The sequence below is a fragment of the Mastigoproctus giganteus genome, chromosome 10 (genome assembly GCF_048544385.1).
Source record: "Mastigoproctus giganteus isolate SK-2022 chromosome 10, ASM4854438v1, whole genome shotgun sequence".
Classification (NCBI taxonomy): domain Eukaryota; kingdom Metazoa; phylum Arthropoda; class Arachnida; order Uropygi; family Thelyphonidae; genus Mastigoproctus; species Mastigoproctus giganteus.
The window spans coordinates 102,805,077-102,825,171 of record NC_143584.1 but is presented as its reverse complement, the minus strand read 5'-3'; the positions used below and the strand labels follow the sequence as shown (position 1 = coordinate 102,825,171).

General features: G+C 35.9%; 1 protein-coding gene across 5 annotated transcripts in view; it reads left to right on the top strand.

Moving 5' to 3' along the window:
- LOC150079193 (pleckstrin homology domain-containing family G member 5-like) overlaps positions 1-20,095 on the top strand; it is a 559,615-nt gene that overhangs the window by 120,069 nt on the left and 419,451 nt on the right. For all 5 annotated transcript variants that reach the window (XM_090382446.1, XM_090382448.1, XM_090382445.1 and 2 more), the window contains 2 exons: positions 7,609-7,718; positions 18,779-18,925. In XM_090382446.1, coding sequence (XP_090238572.1) covers positions 7,609-7,718; positions 18,779-18,925 — 257 coding nt within the window. The remainder of the gene's footprint in view (positions 1-7,608; positions 7,719-18,778; positions 18,926-20,095) is intronic.

Sequence of the window (20,095 nt, the reverse complement as noted above, 5' to 3'; positions counted from 1 at the left end):
ACTAATTATCACAGGAACAGTGTAGTAAGAGCATTAGTGGATAGGGCAAAATCCCATTGTAGTACCTCAGAGGATAGAAACTTGGAGTATGAACGTGTTACGGCGGATCTTTTGAAGTGTGGCTACCCCCGGAGGATCATAGAGAAATACATTAGTGGAGGGCAGAGTAGAAGTGAGTCCTTCACGCCAATAGCCACCGCATACATTCCCTACTATCCGGGTTTATCCGAGCGTTTAGCTCGCGTATTAAGGAATTACCAGACACGTTGTGTGCAGCTCCCAGGCAGGAAGCTGCACACAATCGTGTCACAGGTGAAGGACCCTGTCTTAAATGAAAATATAAGTGGTGTCGTATACAGTATTAAATGCCCGGAATGTGGGAGAAACAAAACGGCGTCTCAAAGATCGTCTGGGGGAGCACACAAATGTGATAAGAAATGCAGACTATGGCAAATCCGCCGTAGCTGAACATTTCTGGGAGAAGCAACATCAAATCTCCCCAGATGAAGCGGTCATCACTGATCGGGCGCATAGATTTTGGGACCGCAAGTGGCTCGAGAGCTTGCGAATTAGTTCTACTGAGAAAAATATAAATAGAGATAGGGGCACACGTATTCATCCCCTCTTTGAGGCGGTAATCCTTGGAGGGGATGAACGTTTTTGCCTGAAACGCTCCCGAGCCACTTCCGGTTCTGACGGGAACGGTTCATGTGAGATGCACCGTGAACCTGCTGGTATTTAATGATGCACCGCAGAACAGAAATTACACTGTTGAGAAAGAAGGCAGAAGCCTTTGAAAGCTTCAGTTAGTATTTTAGCGCTTTTAACCCAGTATATTTTATTGCATTTTAAATTCGGCATTTTATCATTATCCTGTATATCACAGTTGTTTTATTTTAAAATTACTAGCAGTAATATTTTGTTTGTAAATAAGTTATTGTAAATATTAAATATTTTAAAAATTTGGGTTTTTCGTCTTTTGTTTTATTCCATGGTTGGTGGAAAACACTAAAAATCATAGTATGAGTATACCCAACCCCAGAGGCCTATTTGAAGAACATAGATAACATGTTAATACAAGAACAAGTATCTTACACAACAAATGTAAATGTCTTTTCAAATAAGATAATACAAATGATAAACAATTTGAGGTTTAATACAGAGAGAAAAGTAAATCACTCAGCTTGCAACATAAATTCTAGGAGTAGCAGGATTAAACTTAAGAAACCTTGGATGACTAACGAAATAGAAGAATTAATGGTACAAAGGGATAAATACTTTAGGCAGTATAGAAATTGTCCGTCAAAGATAGAACATTATCACAATTATAAAACACTCGGAAATAAATTGACAGGTGTGATTATAAAACAAAAAAAAACTTATTACAATCAACTTTTTATGGATAAGCAGATAACTCAAAAGGATAAAGGGAACATTATAAATAACCTGTTAAGTACAAGGAAGAAATTATCAAGGGGAAATCAAATTAAAACACTATTAGAACAGATTTCTGGTACAAACATGATATGAGGCTGCAAATAGGTTTGCCAAAGCTGTATTAGATCTCAAAGGATATATTCATTATTGCCAAAATTCCTTTAATCAACAAGATAGTCTTCCTCATATAGTGAACCCTTGTGTAGTCTTAACTCCACAATATACTGAGATTCTTAAGATTATAGAACAGTTAAAGAACAAGAAATCTTACAGACTGGACTCTATTACAGTAACCAAAGTAAAGAGAAATAAAGAACTGTTCTCTTGGTGGAGCTCATAGCACGAATGTTAGAGTCGGGAAGCTATCCTACAAATTTAATTTCATTTAAGGTAATTCCTATATATAAAAAGGTTCACCAGATGACTTTTGCAATTATAGACCAATAACAATACAGTCAGTTATAAATAAGATAATAGAAAATTATATTTTTTCCCATATACAGTGAAACTTCTAATGGACACCTTTCTTTAATGGACATCTCTACAACGGACATTTTCAAATTCCCCAACTCTCCTCTATTGGTTTTAACGTGTTTTCAGCTTCTGTCTAGCGGACAGGCAATCTGTACTGTTTCGTTTAGATTAGCACTTAATTTGATCTCCCAATAACGGACAGCGGGCGAGCTCACAGCCCTTTTGCTAGGAACTTTTCTTCCACGTATTGCCTCAATCGTGTGTTTATTTTCTATTTCCGATTCTCTGAATTTTATCAAGGTTTACGTCGTGGTTCTAAACCCTTTTTCAAGAATTTTAAGGCACGTGTAAAACTTCTGATGAATTCGGTGTGTGCAGGGGAGGGCAATTTTGTCGGCCTTTCGTTGTTTGAGTTTTCAGTTTTGTTCAGTGTCGTGTGAAGTGCACAATGTCTTCTCGTAAACATTTAACTTTAAAAGATAAAGTCTAATTCATTAATGCATATGATCGGCAAAAAAATAGTGTTTGCAATCTCGCTGCAAAATTCAAAATCGGGAAGACGCAGGTAAGCGACATCCTAAAGGAAAAAAATGAACTGCTCAAACAATTTTGGCAACACGTAAATTATCAGGTTCAAAAATCATTCCCGAAAACTGTTGGACTTCAAATTGACAATGTTACGTATGAGTGGTTTTGTCGTGCATGTGCTAAAAAAATTCCCATTAATGGGCCTATTATTAGGGAAAAGGCTTTGGAGGTTGCGAAATCTATGGGAGTAAATGAGTTCAAAGCTTCCGTGGGATGGCTAGACAAGTTCAAAACTTGGCATAAAATTTCTTGGAAAACTGTAAGTGGTGAAGATGGATCTATTGATACTGGGGTTGTAACAGAGTGGACTGTCAAATTGGAAGATTTATGTCGTGATTTTGAAGCTAAGGATATTTACAACTGTGACGAAACAGGGTTGTTTTTTAAAGCTCTTCCTGAAAAAACAATGAGTCTAAAAAACGAAAAGTGCCAGGGCGGAAAAATTTCTAAGGAACGCTTGACTGTACTATTGTGTAAAAATATGCTGGGAGACTTTGAACAACCTCTTGTTATAGGAAAACCACAAAATCCTTGTTGTTTCTAAGGCATAAAGTTGAATCTTTTGAATGTTGACTGGAAGTCTAATAAAAAAGCTTGGATGACACGAGATATCATGAGCGAATGGATAAGTCACTTTAACCAAAACATGATTCGTCAAAACAGAAAAATTATTCTTTTCATGGATAATGCTGCATCTCACCCGCAGATTGAATTGTCCAACATTCAAATCGTTTTTCTGCCACCAAACACATTTGCAGTCAGCCCTTGGATCAAGAGATAATAAAAAATTTTAAACTTCACTACAGAAAATGCGTTTTAAGACATCTCATTGCAAACATGAACGATGTAACATGTGCGAGTGACCTTGCAAAGAAACTTGGCATCCTAGATGCGATTCAATGGATTTCCTATTCAGTAAACGCAATTAGAAAACAAACTGTCGTGAACTGTTTTGTAAAGTCTGGCTTTTCAAACGCAAAAATTGAAGTTGTGAACGAGAACTTCAACATCTATTGATAATGTACGATACTTCAGCTACAAGTGACCTTGGCTACAAAGATATAGACTCGAACCTCACTACAGAAGATGGTGCTCTAGATATCAACGACATTATCATCGATATTTTTCAAGAAGTTCCTCATGAGGATGAAGAAATGGAAGGAGGTCATTCTGTTGGAGAACATATTAACGACGAACCACCGATGAAAATAGAAGCGCTCATACAAATCAATCGTTTAAAAATGTTTTTCGCCACTGAAGAAGATACTGAAGGACTTTCGATGGTTTCTTCACTCCAAACAAATGTTGAAAACAAAATTATCAGCCGGAAGAAGGTGCAGAAGAAAATAAGTGATTACTGTGTGTATTTTTCTTAAGATAAAGTCATATGCATAGCACAATTGTATGTATATTATTTACAAAAATATTGTGCAAAATCTGTATATAATTTAATTTAATTTTACATTAAATGTTTAACGATTTTTCTTTATCTCTTGTGTATGTAATTGTATGTTATTTACAAAAATATTGTTCAAAATCTGTATATATTTTAATTTAATTTTACATTAAACATTTAATGATTTTTCTTTCTTTTTTTTTTTCTCCCTCAGACTTCTTGTTAGCGGACACTTCTCTCTAATGGACACATTCTCGTTCCCCATGGCTGTCCGTTAAAGGGAAGTTTCACTGTAAGCAAATATTTACATCAATATGGACTGTTAAACAACTCTATTCTCATATCAGAAGGGCAAGGACACACAGACATTATTAGAAAATTTGGTAGACTCTTTTAACTTACATTTAAACAACTTCAATGATTTTATTTATGGATTTGACCAAAGCATATGACTTAATTGATATCCCAATGTTGCAACAAAAATTACTGAAATATAGTATAAGGGGAAGAATCAATCAACTCTTAGCATATTATTTAACCAAAAGAAAAATAACAGTTGAAGTAGAAAATACAAAGGGAAAATCATAATGTAAAGAGAGGAGTACCTCAGGGTACTCATGCAGGGCCAATCATGTTCAACTTCTATATAAATGACATATTCAAACTAATAAAGAACTCCTTTATAAAAATTTATGCAGATGATATAATCTTATATACAATTGGAAAGAACCTGACAAAAATGGCTAAAGATTTACAGCAGGATGCAATACATTTACAAACTTGGTTGCATGATAATAAATTAGCACTCAGCTTTGAAAAAATAATTTTTGATAATTAGACCTCATCAAACCTTGGACATGCATCCCTCTATTAAATTACATAAACATGAATGCCTACATGATCAGAATTGCAAATGTCTAACTGTGGAAGAAGTTTCAAATCATTGTTACCTTTGGTTATGGATTGACTACAGTCTAAGTTGGGCAATGCATATAACAAATTTGTACAAAAAAAATGAGATTTTGTGTACTTTGTTTTACTACATTAAGAATAAGTTAAACCTTAGAACAAAAGTTACCTTATATTATGCATTAGACTCCCAACTCAATTATTTAGTAAATGTAAATATAACCGAAATAAGGGTTATAAACAACTTAACAGGATTTTGAGACTTAATGGGGACAAACTTTTGGAATGACCTGAATAAGAAAAGGCAATTTTTGTTGAAATATAAAATACTTTATCCAGTTCAAAAACGGAAGTTAAATTTAATCTTCAAAAATCTTAACACTATTTTTGAAGAGTCGAATCTGCAAAGAAATGCCTCACATAATTTAAGGAACCCAAAAGCAATTGTTTTGCCTTGCCCTAGGGTACTAAATAGATTTGGAGATAGGCATACGATGAATATAATAAACAATTTGTTGGCTAGTGTAGATTTCAGGCTCAGGAGAAGTTATTCTAGCTCCAAATTAATTTTTAATAAGAAAAATTTTGATACTCAATGATACAGTAGATTAGAATTGCTATGCAGATAAATTGCTATCTCTGTTTGCAGTGCGGAATGTACTATGTGTTGTGATTTCATTATCTTTTCTGTTAGACAAATTTGTATGCAAAAACTTGTAAATGAAGAATTGCAACTTGTCAAGAAATTTACTTTTCTTAACAAGTTTATTCATTGTAAACAAATTCTCTTGATAAAAATAAATTGTATTGTATTATTATTACTACTACTAAGATGCATTAAGGGCTTATGCCTCAGGCTGCAAGAGAATTATACCACATACAAGTTAGTGCAAATACATCAAATGTAACTTAAACGATGCCACTTTTGCAAAAAATTTGCTAATTCAGAGTTTAGCTGTCTATTAATATGATGCATTTGCACTAACTTGTACATTATTATTATTATGACAATGATGATTGTAGTAGTTGTGGCATGGGATGCAAGAAAGCAAATGTATGAGCTTATGCAGCATCAGCCAAAAAAAAAAAAAAAAAAAATCACACCATACCCTCCAAATGCCTGTCCAGTTCCTCCTTAAATTTATTTAACCTATCAACTTCCACAACGACAGATGGAAGTTTGTTCCAACAATTAACCACCCGCTGGCCAAAGGCAAATTTCCGCACATCTATTCTACATCTGTCTTTTCTTAATTTGAATTTATGCCCCCTTAGGTTCGTAATCTGAACAAGTGGAAGGATCCCATCAGAATTCAGCTTGCTCAACCCATTCAAGTCCTTATATACCTCAATCAGATCACTGCGCAGGTGCCTAGTCTCCAGCCACTGCAATTTGCAGAACTTAAGCCTCTCTTGGTAAGAGGATCCCTTCATTCCCCTCACCAATCTTGTTGCCCTTCTCTGTACACGCTCAAGTAAATCTACATCCTTCCTAAAATGAGGCCTCCAGACCTGTATGCAGTACTCAAGGTGTGGCCTGACCATTGCCTTATACAGAGGGATAATCACCTCCTTTTCCCTGCTAGCAAAATTCCTATATATCATTGACAAAACCCCATGACCTGCCCTGGCAGCCTGTCTACATTGCTCAGAGAACTTCATATCTGACTACACAATTACTCCCAGTAATTGTGCAGTCAGTAATTGATGATGAACCCCCCTAATTATTATGATGTATTATGATGATGATGAAAACCCCTCCAATTATTTTTATTATAAATAATTAAATAAAAAAGAAATAAATAAACTTTGGTCACATTTCTGTCCTCTAAACAATTGGTCCTAGCCATGAAATTATTACAGTAGCAAATTCTTAACTGCAATGTATTTGGGAAACCTGAACATTTTTTCTTGGGTTTTCTCATTCTCCACCACCACCATCATCGAATGAGAACGGCCAGGATATCTCATTAAGAGAAACAGTTTATCACCTTCAATGTTGGTATAAATAGTTTCTGGTATAGGTGTTGAAAGTTGTTATTACACAAGTTGGAGGAATGGAAAGCAGTATGCATAGTTACAGATACTATGCAATTGCATAGTATTTGTAACAATACAGTTGCTTATGTGATATTTCAGTTTTTACTGAGAAAGATGAAAGCTTTGAATTTAGAATTGTTAACAGAGAAAAAATTATAGTAACAGGAATCAAATTTTGAAAACAATTTAGAAATATATATGTTCCTAAGTAATCTATACTATGTTTGAGAAGAGGGAATAGTAAAAAAAAAAAAAAAAAGGCCAAAATGGACTTTACATGGAGGCCCCATGTTCCATGTTTTGCATTGTTGAAGCACATATACCAGTGTATTGGATATAGTTTCTGATATAGGTGTTGAAAGCTGTTATCACACAATTTGGAGGAATGGAAAACAACAGTATGCATAGCTTGTACCAGTGTAGAATAAGTAATTGAGTGGTTTCATTATATTTCAGGATGCTTTCTATGAGTTAAATATGCCAACTTCATTTTAATATGTGAAAGGCATATTACCCTGTACATAAGTGTCATTTTGCTTCAGAAAGAAATGTTCAAAAATTTCCGTTCTTCCCCTCAATTTAAAAATAGAAATAATTTTATTTATATCATAAGATAATAAATTATTTAACTTTAAGCAAGGGGAAAATTAGTTTTAACCAAAAGAGAACAATCCCCCCCATGATTCCATCTCTTTCTGAAGCCAAACTATTTTTTAAAATATAAATCATTCTAGGTTTCAACTGATTAACTAATTATCTTATAGCTAAAACACATTTGGAATCATTGAGTTCTGGAGATAGTCTGTGCAACCAGAGGCCTCCAGCAATGTGGAGTAGCAGTGCTTCTACCAAAGATGATCGAAAGAAAGGATCAGTGAGTAGTCAAATTGATCTTGTTGATTTTGGGATGTTGTGATAAAAGGTGTATTAAAAAAAAAAAAATTCACTTATGTATTTTAAATATATTAAGTTTTTCTACTAGGAAACCATTTTCATAATTATAAATGAAAACTGTTGGCCATTCAAACAATAGTGGAACAGTTTCATAAAAAGTGGACTATAGAAACTTGTCCAGTTGTTGATGAGAATCAAATCCAGATCACTCCAAAAAAATAGTGATAGGAAATGGTATATTGTGCCATGGCGATATTTCATTAATTAATTCATTAATGCTCAAGCTGCAAGTGAGAAGTGAATTTTGAACCCTATTAAGTTCTAATGTTCCTATCACCTAATACAACTTCTTTAATTCAGCCATTAGGCCAAGGCATTATAATGTACCTTTTAAAACTCATTGCATCAGAAAATCGTTACAACGATTTTGGGAAAAATTTCTATTTCATAGTTTCTATTCAAATACTACTGACATTTAATTTATTGATTTTATTAATTTAAACTACCATGCCCCGAACTAGAGCAGCAAAGCAACGGGCACAAAGTGGCAGGAGTGTTGTGACTCGGGGGAGAACTGAGGGGGGCGATTCTCCAACGCGTCACAGCCTAAAAAAATGTGCAACTTGTGAAATGTTTGCCGAACTCTCTGGAACGGAACATGATATTGCCATGGGGGGATGTCTTTGTGTGTGCGCGATGTAAGGAGTGTAAGGAAATCAGGCGACAACTCAGTGTTGTTATGGGCCTATATGAGGGTTTGAAGGACAGGGTGGATGCCCTCGAAGGAAATAAATTGAGGGGCCCATCAAGCTCTCAGCTGCCCACATCAACGCCAGAGCTTGCACTTGGTCATCGCGCAACACAGCGGCAAACCCCAAGGCAGAATGCGCTGGTCCCACAGGAACTATTAGTTGTTGGTGACTCTATTGTCAGGGAAACGGGGAACATGCTATGTAAAAAGGATAGGTGGAACAGGACCAGGGTATGTCTGCCAGGGGCAAAGGTTGATGACGTTGTAGAGCGGATATCATCTTTCAAGGGCACAAAAGGTGATATAGTTGTACATGTTGGCACTAATGATATTAAGAGTAGGAGACCGGCAGAATTACTCAACAAGTACAGGTCACTGTTGAAAAAAAGCCGAGAATTAGGGTTGCATTTGAAAGTGTCTGCAATTCTGCCCAGACACGATAGGAGGGAGTATATGATGAGAGCCTTGTCGATCAATTCGGCCCTGGAAAGATTGTGCAAGGCTCAAGGGGTAGAATTTTTTTCAGCCTGGACTGTACTTGTTAACAGGAGCGACTGCTTCTACAGGGATGGGATACACTTAAATAGAAAGGGTGCAAGAATATTTGCTGATGCTATCAAGGCAGTGTTAGGTGGGTCGGAAAACTGCTAGCTTGGGGGGATACAAAGACTAATAGTTTAACAGTAACCGCAGGCAGAGGTGAAGGTGATTCTTGCACAACTTCTATTAGAATAAGAAGCGACCTGGAGCGAGGGGTGTTGGGGGTTTCAGGGACGGATGGCAGTCATCCTGGAATAGTTGGGTATATGGGATGTGTTAGGGTAACAAGGAATAGGCATAGGAGCATGTATGCTTGCATGTATACCAATGCTAGAAGTATAGTAAATAAATTTGATGAATTTGAAGTGTTGGTCAAGACATCAAAGGCGGATATTGTTGGGATAGCAGAGACGTGGTGTCACAAAGATATAAGGAATGCAGAACTGGAATTTGGGGAGTACAATGTGTACAGAAAGGATAGACAGGACAGAAAGGGAGGAGGTGTTATGCTGTTAATTAAGAAAAACATAAAATCAAAAGAAGTGCATCCAGTTGATATAGATGGACAGTGCACTGTTGAGTCAGTTTGGTGTGACATAAGCACTGCGAAAGCAAAAATAAGAGTAGGAGTGTGTTATAGGCCTAATGACTCGAATGAGTACAATGAACAATTGTACAGAGAAATAGAGTGGGTCAGTAAATCAGAATGTCTTATAATGGGGGATTTTAACTTCCCAGATATTGACCGGAACTTGTGGGTTGGTCACTCACACACTAGTCAGACTTTTGTGGATTTATTGGATGATTGTTTTCTGCAGCAGCATGTTCGAGAGGCAACCAGAGAAAGTAATACTCTTGATCTGGTTATCAGCAGTGATCATTCGTGTATTAAGAATTTGCAGATAAAGGAACCACTAGGTGGCAGTGATCACAGTGTGCTGAAGTGGGATTTACTCAAAGAGGTAACTACCGTCAGGGGTAAAGGAAAGGGTTTTTGCTTCCGTAAAGGGGAGTACAGTGGTCTCAGACAGTTTTTAAATTCTGTACAGTGGGATCAACTGACGATGTTACAAACAGTAAATTCTAAGTGGGAAGCATTCAAGGAATTAATCGTGGAAGCTAGTAGACTTTTCATACCAATGAAGAAATATTGTTCAAGGTTTAGGCCTAAATGGTTATCAAATGAACTAATGAGACTCGTGTCAGAGAAGAAAAATGCATGGGATGCATATAAATTATCAGGCGACGTAGAAGCCTGTAGCAGATATAAGCTAGTCTGTAATCAGGTCACAAAGGAGGTTCGGCAGGCAAAGGCGGATTACGAGAAATCTTTGGCAAAAGATGCTAAGAAAAACAGCAAGGATTTCTTTACTTATATAAACTCTAAAAGGAAGGGGATGAATATGATTGGTCCACTTGACATCGATGGTTCGACTGTTGATGATCCTGCTCAGATAGCAAACAAACTGAATGAGTATTTTGCATCTACATTCACACGTGAGGAATTATTACAGTTTGAAAATGGAAGAAGGTTATCAAATTGTAGCAGTGTGCTTAATGATTTTGTAATAACTGAGAGCAAAGTGGAGGAGAAATTGTTGAAGTTAAACGTAAGAAAGGCACCTGGGGTGGATGGGATCTATCCAGTTATATTAAAGGAGGCGGCAAAGCAACTAAGCAAACCCTTAGCCATAATTATGAGAGCATCCTTGGATTCAGGGGAGGTTCCCACGGACTGGAGATGTGCAAATGTATCCCCAATTCACAAAGGAGGTTCGAAGGGTGACACGAGTAATTACAGACCAGTTAGTTTAACTTCTGTTCCGGGTAAAATAATGGAGTCACTGGTTAAAGATGCATTGCAGGATCATCTAGACAAGACTGCAGCAATAATTCAGACACAGCATGGGTTTGTTAAGGGAAAGTCTTGTCTGACAAATTTGATTGGTTATTATGATGTGGTCACAAAGGAACTGGATGCAAAAAATAATTTTGATATCATATACTTGGATTTCAGGAAAGCTTTTGACACTGTTGCGCATGGAAGACTACTGTACAAATTGGAGCAGAATGGTATTAAGGGTAAGTTGCTACAATGGATAAAAGGATGGTTAAGTGGGAGAAGACAGAGGGTGGTAATCAATGGGTGCTGCTCTTCGTGGACTAATGTTATTAGTGGAGTCCCACAGGGTTCGGTGTTGGGTCCACTGTTTTGTATATTTATCAATGATATTGATGAAGGTATATCAGGCTTAATGTCGAAGTTTGCAGATGACACGAAGGTTGGCAGGGTTGTTAATGACAGTAATGGCAGTGTGCTACTGCAACAGGATCTAGATAATTTGGGCAGATGGGCTAAGAAGTGGCAACTGAAGTTTAACCTTGACAAATGCAAAGTACTGCATATGGGTAGAAGTAACCCCAGAGAAACGTACCAACTGTGTGGTACTACACTTAAGGTGGTAGAAAATGAAAAAGACCTGGGAGTAATTGTGCAGTCAGATATGAAGTTTTCTGAGCAATGTAGACAGGCTGCTAGGGCAGGTCATGGGGTTTTGTCAATGATATATAGGAATTTTGCTAGCAGGGAAAAGGAGGTGATTGTCCCTCTGTATAAGGCAATGGTCAGGCCACGCCTTGAGTACTGCGTACAGGTCTGGAGGCCTCATTTTAGGAAGGATGTAGATTTGCTTGAGCGTGTACAGAGAAGAGCAACACGATTGGTGAGGGGAATGAAGGGATCCTCTTACCAAGAGAGGCTTAAGTTCTGCAAATTGCAGTGGCTGGAGACTAGGCACCTGCGTGGTGATCTGATTGAGGTCTATAAGGCCTTGAATGGGTTGAGCACGCTGAATTCTGATGGGATCCTCCCACTTGTTCAGAATACGAACCTACGGGGACATAAGTTCAAATTAAGAAAGGATAGATGTAGAATAGATGTGCGGAAATTTGCATTTAGCCAGCGGGTGGTTAATTGCTGGAACAAACTTCCATCTGTCGTTGTGGAAGTTGATAGGTTAAATAAATTTAAGGAGGAACTGGACAGGCATTTGGAGGGTATGGTGTGATTTTTTTTTTTTTTTTTTTTTTTTGGCTGATGCTGCATAAGCTCCTACACTTGCTTTCTTGCATCAAGTGCCACTACTACTACTACTACAACAACTTCTTTAATTCAGCCATTAGGCCAAGGCATTATAATGTACCTTTTAAAACTCATTGCATCAGAAAATCGTTACGATTTTGGGAAAAATTGATTCCAAATCTATTGAAATGATGGAGGCATGGAAACATTTTTCAGTTGTGGACTGTATCGGAATCATAGCTTTATCACTCAAAGAAGTAAAACCATCAACATTAAATGCATGTTGGAAAAAATGTATGCTCCAGCATCAGTTCATTCAGGCAATATGGCCGAACTGGCAGAAAACAGAATCAGTGCGATAATAGAACTTGCTAAGTCTGTACGAGAGGAAGATTTTTATGATATGACTACTGAAGATGCTCAAGAATTAGTGGTAGAAAAAGAGGCTGGCGAAGTGGATTTGGTGGAAATGGCATCAGAGGTAAATCAGATCAATTTAGAGGGTGATGGCGTAGATAAATTCTGAAATTCAAAATTTTTCACTAAAAAGCATAGGCGAAGGCATAACTTAGCTGAGAAATTAGAATCTTATTTTTTGAATGCAGATCCTTCGACTGAAAGGAGCACAAAGTTAAAAGGGAGCCTCAAAGATATTCTGGAACAGAGAAAATGTTCTCGTTTGATTGTGCTTAGCAGCGATGAAGAGGTAGAAAATTAAATTAAATGAACATATCTGACATATATGTATCACAGTTTGTAAGACATTTTGTTCACATATTACTATTTTTAATATTAGTAAAATAATAAGAGGAGTTTACCTCAATATAGTACGTAGAACACTTCTGTATGATACCCTCTAGAAATTAAACCGGAAAAAATGAAAAAATCGACAACTTACCGTTACATTAGAGTAAAATATAAATAATCAATTTAACACAATTTAAAACAATTGACATTAGATATTATTTGGGATATGTTAAATAAAAACTCGACACAGATTAATTATACAAAGCTACCTATTAAGGAAATTTTTCACTTAATTAAACTGTTAGTTGAGGCTAACTACATCACCTTTCGAGACAAGGTGTACAAACAAACTTTTAGATTACCAATGGGTTTAAGCCTGCGTGGCTTAATGTCGGAGATTGATCTCTCAAAGATTGAGCAGATACATTTGACACCTTTTCGACCCCATATCACATATTATGGAAGGTATTTAGAATATGTTCTAGTTATTACCGATAGTAGTACTATCCAAGACATTTTACATTTGTTTAATAATATTCATTCTAGACTCAAATTTACATTGGAAAGGGAGGATACGGATACAAAGTCATTAAACTTTCTAAATTTCACGCTTACCTGGGACTCGAATAAAATACAATTTAGCATCTATCGAAAACCTACAAACACCGGTATGCTTCTACATTATAATAGCTATCACCCGTTCACCTACAAAAGATCGATTATCTTTAATCAATTTCTAAATGCCAATAAATATTCAACGACGGAATCTGCTTTGGACTCAGAAATACAAATATTAACTAGCAGATTCTTAAACAGGGGTTATTCCATTACCACAATAAACCGTATTAGGGTACAGGCTAAGGATAGGATACAAAATACTACACCTATCAACAATAGTAATATCAAAAAATACTTTATTTCTGTCCCATATGTTGAACAGTGGTACAAACAGCTTAAGATTCTTTAAAGATACCGAATTTAAAATTGTAGCTAGGCCAATACGGAAGTTACACACTATACTGAACAATCGCTTGGTTCTTTCCGCGTTCGCAACACAAATTAATAACCCGGTATACAACATTTCTTGCGGTGATTGCGGCTCGTCTTACCAAGGTTCGACGCAATTTTCTCTTAATATTCGTGTAAATCGACATGAAGCCTCAGTTTGTGCTTCTCATTCAGCAGCGTCAGAATTAGCCTTTCATGCCATTAATGAAAAACATACTTTTTTATTTAACGAGGCCAAAATACTTAACGTTCAAAGTAATTATACGTGACTATTAATTGCAGAAACCATTGAAATTAAATTACACGAGAATTCTGTAAATGTTTGGCGGCCATATTTGATCTCCGATGCGTGGACCTGCATGCGTGAAGACAAATAATCACTATTTAAGTTTTAGGTTTAATCCGATTCGGTAATTTTAATTCCTGTGATCACGACATACGGTCGAAAAGCGTTGTCAGCTTCAGGAAGGAAAAATCGTTTTGAATATTTTCGTTAGATTCTTTTAATTGTGTTAAATTGATTATTTTATTTATATTTTACTCTAATGTACTGGTAAGTTGTCGGTTTTTTTTCGTTTTTTCTGTTTTAATTTCTGGAGGATATCATACGGAAGTGTTCTACGTACTATATTGAGGTAAACTCCTCTTATTATTTTACTAATATTATTATCAACGTAGAACATATTGAGTATTACAGCTCTGATTCATACTGTCTAATAGTACTTTTAATGAAAATTAAGTTTTGGATAGTTATAAAAAAAAAATGGTCTATTTTTGTTAGGTTTTAGAACGTAACCCCCATTTTTGTACTGGTTCTTAGTCCCCTGTAATATGGTTTTGCACTTCCCAAGATTTTATAGGAATCTAACTACTATGTTATATGAGGATTGCCTGTATATATTATTTATTTTATTTTTTTTTAAATATTTAGGTTACATTTTGAGCAGTTTTCACTTATTGGATATTCCCATGCATGCCACCATTCTCACACAGTTACTCTCCTGGAATAGTACCCTGAATAGGATAAACTTTTTTTTTTTTTTTTTTTACACGTTAAGTACTCACATTTCTCATCCAGTAAATTAATAAAAAAAAAAAAAAATTACACACATTAATATATACATACATGCATTCTGGTGAGTATGGGCTTGGCCAACCTAGGGTTCTGAGCTGGATATCTTTCTTGGCGATTCCCTTATACTTTTTTTCTCTCTCTCTCTCTCTCTCTCTCTCAGGGTAATGTGGGAATTTTTTTTTTTTTTTTTTGCTGGTGCAGCATAAGCCTCAGGCTTCCTTGCACCATATAGCTAATAATAATAATAATGACGTATGCAGTTACAGACACACACGAATTAATTTTTTACTCATTTGTTTATTCATATGTATATAGATTGGGGAATAATAATATTTAAACTTGTATTCATTTTCACACATTTGGACATTCGTTCACACTGTAATAAAAAATAAACAAACAAACACATTGGGGGGAGTAATCTTTATCCATCAAGTGTTATCACTAGTACAGCTCTCAATCATCCTGCAATGCAGACGTGATTGAGAGCTCCAGCCAAGCATAGATTGCCATACATGCAACTATCCACACAATCCAGTGCCCATGGCCACTAAAAGTTAGCTAAGGCAGGAACAGTAACTCTTATAAATACTTTCTTTCAATTTCACACATTTGGACATTCACCACTCTGTGAAATGCAGCACACATTGGGAGAAAAGTAATCCATATCCATCAGGTATATCGATGGTATGGCTTTCAATCACATCAGCATTGACGGACGTGACTGAAAGCTCCAACCAAACATACTATCATACACACTCACTGTCATCACTACAGCTACCCACACAAACTGTTGCTAATGCTCCTAAAAACCATATAACAAACCCACACAAACTGTGCTCATGGCCAAGCTCAATGGAACAAACCCAAGGCAGGAACACACTCCTGTGCCCAAAACATGCTCTCATTCACATAGACCATGCAATTGGCAATCAGACCCATGCAATCAGCAACAATTATTTATGTCATCCATTTATACTACTTATTCATAAATATACATTATTTATTTGGCAAAAAAGTAATGTCAACCATAATTATTAGGTGTCTTAGCTGGGTGGGAAACACATTGTGACAGGCCAGGCTCGTCTAAGTTTGGAGGTGCCATAATTGGGTAGTTTGTCTGATTGGGAGGAGATGTCACAATGTGGGATATCATAGCATGATTACTTCCTCTTGACCCAAATAATTTTTGAGCAAAGTTGGAAAGGACAGTATAGTGCATTTCATCAGAGATGAGTAGATGCTAATCTGTGTGGTTTATGGGTCTAGTCACAGACATTAGTCTACATCTGTTTGGGATGGTAATTGGTGCACTCATGTAGGACGTGGGCCCAAACCTCATCAGTTCCACAGGTATATTTAGGATCCTGAGTGAGTCCCATATGGCAAAACTTGTATTCAGGGAACCATGCCCTGTAAGCAAAAATGTTGCAGAATACTGTGGAAAACCATGGGGGTGGTTTGGGGAAAGTAAGGTTACCCGAGTACAGAAAGGACAGACAGGATGGGAGGGGAGAGAAGTGATTCACAAAGAGGATCAAAGGGTGACACGAGTAATTACAGGCTTGTTAGTTAAACTTCTGTTTAGGGAAAAATAATGGAGTCAATGGTTAAAGAAGTAATGTAGGATCATCTAGACAAGACTGCAGTTATACTTCAGACACAGAATGGGTTTGCTAAGGGGAAATCTTGTGTCTGACCAATTTGATTGTATACTGTAATGTGGTCACAAAAGAACTGCTGTACAAATTGGAGTGTAGTGGCATTAAGGGCAAGTTGCTACTATGGATAAAGGCAGAGTTGAGTGGGAGAAGACAGAGTGGTAATCAACAGACACTACTTTGTGGACTAAAGTTATTAGTGGTGTCCCCCAGGGTTTGGTGTTGGACCTTTTTGTTGTTTTCTGTATTTAGCAATGATATTGATGAAGAAATATCAGGCTTAATATCCAAGTTTGCAGATGATACAAAGGTGGGGGGGGGGATTAATGACAGTGTGCTACTGCAACAGGATCTAGAAAAGTTAGGCAGGTAGGCTGAGAAAGGACAACCGAAGTTTAACATAGATAAATGCAACGTACTGCATATGGGTAGCAGTAACCCCAGAGTAACAGTTAAACTGTGTGGTACTACACTCAGGGTAGTGGAAAATGAAAAAACACCTGGGGTAATTGTGTAGTCAGGTATGAAGTTCTCTGAACAGTACAGATAGTTTGCCAGGACAGCTCATGGGGTTTTGCAGTGACATATAGGAATTTTGCTACAGGGATAAGGATGTGATTATCCCATTGTAAAAAGCAATGATCCAGTCACACCTTGAATACTGCATACAGGTCTGGAGGCCTCATTTTAGGAAGGATGTAGAGATGCTGGAGTGCGTGCAGAGACCGGAAAGGAGATTGGTGAGCATTACAAAGGGGCACTCTTACCAAGTAAAGTTCTGGAAATTGCAATGTTTGAAGATTAGGCACTTTGCAGGGTGACTTTCTTAAATTAACCTGCAAGAAATGACTTTCTTTCACGGTGAAATTCATTTCATGAAATGACCTTGAGAGATGACTTTCTCAGGCCATTCAAAACCTTTAATGGCTTGAAAACTCAATGCTGATGGTTTCTTCCTCTTGCTCTGACTATGCACATGAGGTGGTATAAATTCAAATTGAGGAAGGATGGTTGCAGAATAGGTGTACAGAAGTTTGCTTCAGCCAAACAGGTCATTGATTGCTGGAACGAACTTCCATCTATTTTTGTGGAAGTTGATAGCTTAAATAAATCTAAGGAAGAACTAGACAGACTATTGGAGGGAATGGATAGGCGAGATGGTTAGCAGTTTTTTTTTTTTTTTTTTTGCTGATGTTGTATGAGCTTGTTTTCTTGCAATGCTCATATCCTAGTACTGCCTCTATAAAATGCAGTACTGTGACATTTTCAATAAAAAATGTAGTAGTGCATTTTTAATAAATTGGCTTATAATGGATGACCAATAATAAAAACAAATTAGTTGTTTGTTGCATGCTTATAACAAATGACAGCACTAATTTTTGTAAATAGGCAAACATTAATATGATAGCTTTTGATATGGGCTATGGACAAATTCTACAGACTAATGGAAGTGAATCCTTTTTTGGTTTTTCAGTTTCTTATGTGATTACTTCCAGATTAGTTCTGATAATTATAAAACAATGGAAACTTTCAATTCAAAACTTTCAGGACTAACCAGAAACAAAATCTTTTGAGTTCGATGCATTTTTCTGAAACCTAGTAGACAGATAGAGCTTGCATTGTTGCCAAAACATAAGCTCTTAGAAACATTCTTTCTTTTTATGCAAATGATCTGAAAAGCACTGGGTTGGTTGAGGGAATTGCTTCAGTCCCCTACATGCCTGACGGGAGATTACAAGAATGGTCTGCCTGAAAGTAATTTGGAGATATAAAAGTTGATTTTACCTTGCATGTCAATTACATCTACCATAGTGTTAGTTACAGTACTTTAAATTCTGTTGGCTGTTAAAAAATAATACAGTAAGTTTCAATTTATTTATAATAATGTATAAAGGGTGTACTTAAATCAGGTATAGAGATATTAAGAGTGCACTTTATTGTGTAACAAAGATGACTTCATTTAAAGGGATTTGAAGGTAAGCATTGTAAACTATATTGCCATGAGTTTTATGTGTCGAAAAATATTCTAGCATGCAGCCATTCATCAATTAATTTTTCCTGAATTTTTTTATTTTTATTTTATTACAAATTTGATTTTTGATTCAACTTAATGTTTTATTGTTGTTTTTATTCAACTTACAGAATGCTATAATAATTGTTGAACCTTGTTTGTTTGTAGAGCCAGAAAATAAAGAAAGGCAGTGGAATAACAAATATCTCTGCTGAAGAAGTGTATACTGATAGTGTCTTGACATCCAGCCTAATAATTCAGGAGAAAACTAAACAGATACTGACTAAAAGACCTGTTTGTTTTTCATTTAGAAGTGTGAGTAGCTGTAAATTTATAATAAAATATTCTGTAAATTTTTTATTAATTCTTTTAGGTTTATTTACATGATATTTGTGCTTATTGAACTTTATTGGATATTAGAACTCTGCTCTAGCATTATATAGAACACCAGTTGGATGGTAAGATTTAAATGACAATGGGCCAGAGTACTTTACAGCTGATTTTTTTTTTTTTTTTTTTTTTTTTAATATGTATCTAACCATTTTTTTGGTTTTATAACAAAAAAAAAAAAAAATTTGCTTATCCTTTAATCATTTCAGGAGTGCATTTGTAGTTCTTTGTTTGAAGTCTACTGGTTAATAGTATGAATTTCCTTAATTTTTCTAGTATGTGCCAACATCTTATCTATGTCTCAAACAACTAATTACAGAGAATTATCCAATAAAAAAACAAGCAAAAATTGGCATTTTTTAATGTCCAGAATTCTCTGGGATCCAGAAGTTTGGGAGAATGAAATCAGGTGACACATAAATCAATGTAGAGGGTGTTATTGCATAAAAAAGTAATTTTTTTTTTTATAAATTTTTAAAAATCTTGATTGGTTTTTGACAATTTTTACTCTGGTGTTTGGCATGAAAATAAAAATAAGAATAAATTGATATTTATAAAGCATTTATATTCCAAAATAGCAGACTCTGTAGAAACACTCTACTACTTACTCATGAATAGGCTAAAAAATAAGATTTAAAAAATTTTTTTTTTTTTTTTTAGGGTAGGAGATACAACCATAATGAAACTAATTAATTTGTCTATTTTATATTAAATCATTTTTTGTCACTTTTTAAATAATTTTTATATTAAATGTTACCAATCACAAACTTATTTCTTGTACTAGCTTAAAAATTGATGAAGAATGTGATTACATTTGAACATCTTTGTAGGCTAAATCAAAATGATTTTTAGGCATTGTCTGGTCTATAGCTGTACGTCCCTGCTCTCTTATATTCAGCCACATGCAGCTGAATAGCATATTTTATTTCCTAGATGGAGATAGGTTCATATGCCTAATGGCCTTTATACACCTGAGAGAATTAAGGAATGATCCTGGAACTATTCTACGCAATGCATGTCCCAATCTATCATATCCTGATAGATTCAGATATTACGGAAATGGGCAAGGGTTACTATACCATTGGCTATCAGCAT